Source organism: Gekko japonicus, unplaced genomic scaffold, assembly GCF_001447785.1.
Source record: "Gekko japonicus isolate JY-2015 unplaced genomic scaffold, Gekko_japonicus_V1.1 scaffold2172, whole genome shotgun sequence".
In the NCBI taxonomy this organism is placed as follows: domain Eukaryota; kingdom Metazoa; phylum Chordata; class Lepidosauria; order Squamata; family Gekkonidae; genus Gekko; species Gekko japonicus.
The window spans coordinates 91020-97497 of NW_015176517.1; the positions used below are offsets into that span (position 1 = coordinate 91020).

The 6478-nt window shown below is 46.5% G+C and overlaps 1 protein-coding gene across 1 annotated transcript in view; it reads right to left on the minus strand.

The window, feature by feature from the left end:
• Positions 1-2661: 2661 nt before the first annotated feature.
• Positions 2662-6478, minus strand: part of IER5L (immediate early response 5-like) — a 5201-nt gene continuing 1384 nt past the window's right edge. Inside the window, exon 2 of the mRNA XM_015427374.1 lies at positions 2662-2672. Within this exon, the coding sequence (XP_015282860.1) occupies positions 2662-2672 (11 nt within the window). The remainder of the gene's footprint in view (positions 2673-6478) is intronic.

Here is a 6478-nt window from a genome sequence, read left to right on the forward strand (position 1 = left end):
GTGGTCATCTGTGCATTCACACCCTTGGGATAGTGTCAGCAAGCTGCCATTATGTTGTATGTTTTATTCTGCATGGTATATTGTTCTTGGTTCGCCCCCCCTCCTCTTGCCTCTTGTGTAGGTGTTTACTTTTTGTTGCTAGCACACCGCGGAACTGCTCAAGGTTAACCAGCTGGTGGTGGGAAGGAGTTATGGCTTGCTCTCCTTATTATGTTTCTGAGGCCTGAGATCTGAATTTCTGTTTATGTAGTATGAACCGTTGTGTTCCCAAGGAAAGGGCGCTAAGACTTATCACACTCCCGCCAGCGGGAATTGGGCTCATTGGTCCTGTCTCGGTTCAAGTTCCTTTATTATGTTTCCCTTGGACTTTTGTAGTCATTACTAACAATGATTGTGTTCCTGATCTAACCATCTCTTTTAATAAATTCTATTTTGTTCATCAAACGTGGATTTACTTTGAATGAATGGGGAATCGGACACTCATCTCCGTTTCAAAGCCGAAGAGCCAGCGCTGTCCGAAGAAGTTTCTGTGGTCATGTGGCCGGCACGACTAAACACCAAGGCGCACGGAACGCTGTTACCTTCCCACCGAAGTGGTACCTATTTATCTACTTGCAATTTCTTGCTTTCGAACTGCTAGGTTGGCAGGAGCTGGAACTAGAGACGGGAGCTCACTCCGTCATGCGGCACACTCGGGTCTCGAACTGCCGAACTACCGACCTTCCACAGCCTGCAGTTCATCATCTTAACCACTTGAGCCACTGCAGCTCCTATAGCATAACTCATTAGTATAACTTATTTGCATATGCCACAGCCCCTGACATCACTGGAAGCATGTCAGAAGGCAACATCCACTGCAACTTACCTGGCTACTTCTTGCGCCTCATGGCCCGGGGCTGCTGGGAGCAGGGGGCGGGGCTTGTTGCATGTGCCCGCCCCCTGGGCTCTTTACTGCCAGAGCTCCGCTCCTGTGCACTCCTGCAGGAAATGACCCCTGGGTATGCCCCATAGATCTGCTGTTATGAGCTGGCCTAAGGAGGCAGAGAAGCGCCCTCCCAGAGCCAGAGTGCATTTATGATGTTCTGATTGCACCCTTCCGCCGAGGAGCTTGGGTTGGTGTTCAAGGCTCCCCCTGTTGTCAGTCAGTCTGTATTGTACCAGTGGATAAGCAATCGCAAGAACACAAAATTCCCTCCCCTTTATCCCCACAACAGCCCTGGGAGGTAGGTGAGACTGAGACCGAGCGACTGGCTGAGAGTCACCCAGGGAGTTTCATGGTTCTAGGACTTTTTCCCCAGGTCTCTAGTCCTTGTCTGTCTGACATCCTCATCGCGACATCACTGTACTGGAGAACAGCTAGCGTAATATGTTTTAAATCGGTCGTCTGACATATCAATCCCATAAAACTTAACTGTCTATCCAGGGAGGGGCAGTCCCCTGTGATTACCGCTCTGCAAATAGATCGAATGGCAGTCAGAAAGTTCTGTAACTGACCGGCTTTTCAAGTTTCAAAATGTTTTTTGTAACTGCTCAGCTTGTTGTCGAGCACGGCAGGTTTGGGTTGCCAATTCTGGTTTGAGAGATTTCTGGAGATTTGGAGAGGGTGGACTTTGGGGACAGGAGGGACTCCCGTTAAGTATAATTCAATGAAGTCCACCCTCAAAAGCAGCCCTGTCTCCCCAGAGAACTGAGCTCTGTAGTCTGGAGATCAGTCATAATTCCAGGAGATCTCCAGGTTTTACCTGGAGGCTGGCTTGGACTCAGGTGGGGGCTCACCGTTGACTCAGGAAGGGAGCCCCAACTCTCTAATTCTGCCTGGGCTGCACACGGAGATGTGTTTGCATGGGCAAAGGAGACAGAGTGAGCTTAGAAGGCCAACAGTCATTGAAAAGTTACTTTCCTCCCTCCCAAATACCTGAGTCAAACCACTCTGAGGTTGTAGACGGACATGACTGCTCCAGCACCCAACAGCGCAGCATCCAAACGTTCATCTCCTGGGTTATCTTTATCCACACTGGACAATTCAGTTAGGAATGATTGCTACAGTGTGAGGACAGCGCAATACCTGGTGACGTGTAGGCCCTGTGGCCTGTCAGTAGACACTGAAGCACTAGCTCCTAAACCTAGCTTGTGGCTGAAGGACAGGGATTCTTTACATGCTCAGAAACAGTCCTGTTCATGATCTCCGGTGCCCTCTCATTTATTTTTGAATGTGAAAGAAAAAGAGGAGATTGGATTTATACCACGTCCTTCACTACCCGAAGGCATCTCAGAGCGGCTTACAATCTCCTTTCCCTTCCCCTCCCCTCCCCACAACAGACACCCTGGGAGGTAGGTGGGGCTGAGAGAGCTCTCTTGAGAACTGCTCGTAAGATAACAGCTCTGAGAGAACTTTTGACTGACTCAAGGTCACACCAGCAGCTGCATGTGGAAGAGTGGGGAATCAAACCTGGTTCTCCCAGATTAGAGTCCATGCTCCTAACCACATGTAATTGCACCCTGTGGTCTCAGCCGAGCGGGGATATATCCAATCTATCTTAGATATAGATTGATAGATACACATATGTGCACACACACATACAGACTTTGGGGGAAAAGCAGGGGAGGGTGGGGTAGGAATTTAATCAATCAGAGGAGAAGTGCATCCCAGCAGCCAACAATTTACTGCTCATCTGGGGGAAAAGAGCAGGCAGATTTCTGAAGTTGCCGGTCTCCTAGGGTGCGGTAACGGATTTTTCTGTTTTCCATTTATGCCAATGGGGACTGAACTTGCTGGGACTGAAATGGAAAAAGATCTTGGGGTCTTAGTGGACAGCTCAATGAAAGTGTTAACCCTGTGTGCTGCAGCAGCGAAAAAGGCAAACTATGTCAGGGATTATTAGGAAAGGGATTGAGAATAAAACATCTGATATTGTAATGCCCCCGGATAGATATATGGTGCAGCCTGATTTGGAATACTGTGTACAGTTCCGGTCACCATATCTCAAAAAGAACATTGCAGTGCTGAAAAAAGTACAGAGGAGGGGCAACCCAGATGAAGAGAGGGTTGGAGCACCTTTCCTAGGAGGAAAGGCTGAAGAGGCTTGGACTTGTCAGTTTAAAAAAGAGACAACTACAGGGGGAGATGTTAGAGGTGTATAAAATTAAGCACAGGAATGAACAGTTTTAAAAGGGGATAAGATAGACTCACGGAGGAGAAGTCTACCAATGGCATTGGCTACTAGTCATGGTGACTGGGGGGAACCTGCACATTCAGAGGCACTAATCCTCTAAATCCCAGAGCTCAAGGCAACCTCAGGGGAAGGCCTGGGCCTCTATACCCTTTAGTTGGCTGTCCAGGGGAACTGGCTGGCCACTGTGTGAGACACGATGCTGGACTAGATGGACCGCTGGTCTGAGCCAGCAGGGCTCTTCTGATGTTCTTTTTTAATTTGCAACAATTTCTGATCTTGAGTAACATTTAGGCTTCGCTTCTCTAACAAATTATCAAGAGTGTCCAGTCTCCTGCTTAGGTAGAAGGGGGAAGAAACCCCAAAACAAATTAACCTTGTTGTCCGAACTCTCCATACTGCATAATTAGATCCCGCTCCCTTACCTCTTACTGCAACAGAGATTCCTTCCCAGATCTCATAAGAAGTTGCAAGTTCTGCCTGATGGACGCTAGGAGGAGCTCTGGCAATTGCCTTCACCTTCTGCTGTGAAAACTAGAGCTTACAGCCCAGTTACGTTTTATTTGGGGGTGAAAAGCACAAATTATATTTTTTAAAACCCTCCAGACCAAAAAGGAGGAAAACAAATCTTGCTAACAGGAGGCAATTCCTTCCCCCGCCCCTGTCCAGCCAAACTAGGTCTGAATCCAAGCAGATTTTTATAGCATTGAAGAGAAGGGGAATTAAAACAAAAAAATTAAAAACTGTGAAGTCTTTGTCACTTTAGAAAGATCGACTGAGGAATCAACAAAATGCAGGCATCGATCTCTTCCCAATACGACTTAACTGATGGGGAGAGATAACTCCTCCCCCAGTCTCTGTGGGGACACTTAACAAAATTTGTTTCACGTTCCATTTTAAAATCCAAATGATCCATCTTGTTAGGAATGCAAAAAAACACCCAAAAAAAACAAAGGAAAAGAAAAGAAGCCCCCTCCCTGATTTATTTCTATTTTGCAAAGAGCTGAGAAGATTCAGCCCACAGTTGTGGTCCTTGATCTTAAAAGCCAGCCTCCAGTTCTGAGGTCGGCCTGTAGGTGGTCAGAAAAATCTTTTTTACCTTCGTTTGGTGGGGGGGGGGGGGCGGTGAGAAGAGAGACACACATACACGCACATGCACCACCAAGTGGCACAGATAACAAACTCCACTCAGGAGATATATACACACACACCCAAAGAGAAACTTCACGGAGATCGTCCTCGGAGAGGGCACTGTCATTTTGACCCTGTTGCTACAAACAGGGATAAAGTCCTTCATAAAGAGTAGCAGACCAAATCTGCAAATGCTAAAAATATAAATAAGCCCCACTGGAGACTCAGTGGGGCTTACTCAAGAGTAAATATGCAAAGGATCAGGCCAGTGGAAAAATATTCCAAACCCCCCCATTTTCTTTGATCTTGGGAAACTGCTGAGCCTCAAAAAAGAATCTTGAGCCTTCCTCCAACGTTGGCATCAGCTGCAGAGGTAGGACCCCATTTTGAAAGTGTGTTGGGAATGGGGGTGATCTGTCCCCAAGGAAAGTCACCGTTGGAGCAAGAAAACATTTTTCTAAGATGTGTTCCAAGTTGAGATATGTAGGTAGTGCCTGTTTCTAAAGCTTCACCTAGCAAGTCTCCATGCAGCTTCAAGACTTGCACTTCTTTGGAAACACTGTTGAACTCCATGAGGTTTACTTGCAAGTCAAGAGTATTTGATCTGACTGAAAACCTAAGTTGGGGCAGCAACTGAGTTGCCACATTCTTGAACTGAGGCAAGACCAAAAAGAAAAAAGCACAGGTCCATATATTTAACTTTTATAACTGGACTTTTTATTAAGATTATAAATTTAAAACAATTCTGAACAGTTTTACCCGGTGATATACAATTCAGTATGCACACAGAAAAAAAATAATAGAGATACAAACAAAAAGAACTGCTGTTTTGGCAACGGCATCCTTTAACACACACAGTGCTTAATGTGAGATTTCTGAATGGCAGGCTGCAAGATACCTTTTTATAACAAAAGGCTTCCCCCCCTCCCTTTAATGAAAACAAAAAATTTAAATATTTGTCATAAAAGAAAAAAAGGCTACAGAGTACAGACTTTTGCACACAAGACCCAAACAATGCTGGCTTTAGGCTGGAAAGGCAGAAATTAAGAATCCAAACTTTTAAAAAGTATACCCCTCAGCACACTGAAAGACGCTAAAATAGTGTTAACACGTTGACTGGTGGCATTTCCATTCCGACACAGCACCTTCTCCCAGGTGCACAAACAGAGGGGAAGGGAAAGACCGACCTGCAGAGCAGTGCATGATGGGAGAAGTAGTTGCCATGTCACACCTCCCCAAATCAAAGTATCTTGTTTGAAGTAGACAGAACTGTAGATTTCAAGAATGCAGAAGATGGTTGGAGGAAGCAGGAATAAGACTTGGAAACCTCCCCCCCCTCCAACTACATCAACGTCAAATTACATCAATTTGCTTCCAAGGGAAAAAGTTGGTTTACATCTTTTTCTGTTTCTTTTTCCATCTTTAGATCTATATAATGGGAATCTTCTCCCTTTGCAAAAGGGGAAGACTGACTCCAGTCAGGACCTCCTGTGAAGGGAAACTGAACCACAAGAATGGTTTAGAGGCGATTTCCCCCAGGGTTATTTCTTTTTTGGGGGTGCCTTCAATTCAGCAATCACCTGCATTTTTGAAAAAATTGCAACTGGAGTTCGCCCACTTAGCTAGCTTGAAAAACAGCATTTGTGCGCACCCCCCCCCCAAGGACTGCAAACTCCGTGATTTTGAACAGTTCCAGGGGAGAGGTCTGTTTCACAAACAATAAAGGCCTGGGTGGGCCAGGGACTCCCCCCAGCCCCTCTCAGGAGGGGCAGGCTCTTCTCCCCCCTCCTCAGGTGGCATCCAATAGAACACCCCCCCCCCATTAGGAAACCAAACACTAAAAAACCTGGAAGGATTAAAAAGGGGAAAGAGAAAGATACACAACCCCCAAGCACCACCCCCAGCAGAGACACAAAAAAAGGATTTTCTTTTTTTTAAACTTTAAATAGGTACTATTTCCTCATCTCTGTAAAAATAAAGACCCGAGATCTCAGAATTAAAGTTTTTTATCTTACAATTTATAAAAACATTCGCTTGGTTTCTGTCCTTCGCCCTCCTCCCTTCCGCCCCCCCTCTCAGTCTTTTGTTCCAGAGTCGGGGTCCCCCTCGCAAGTCGCCAAGCCCCCCCCCCCCCCCCCCCCGCCCCCCCGCAGGCCCCCACCCCTCCCCCCCCACCC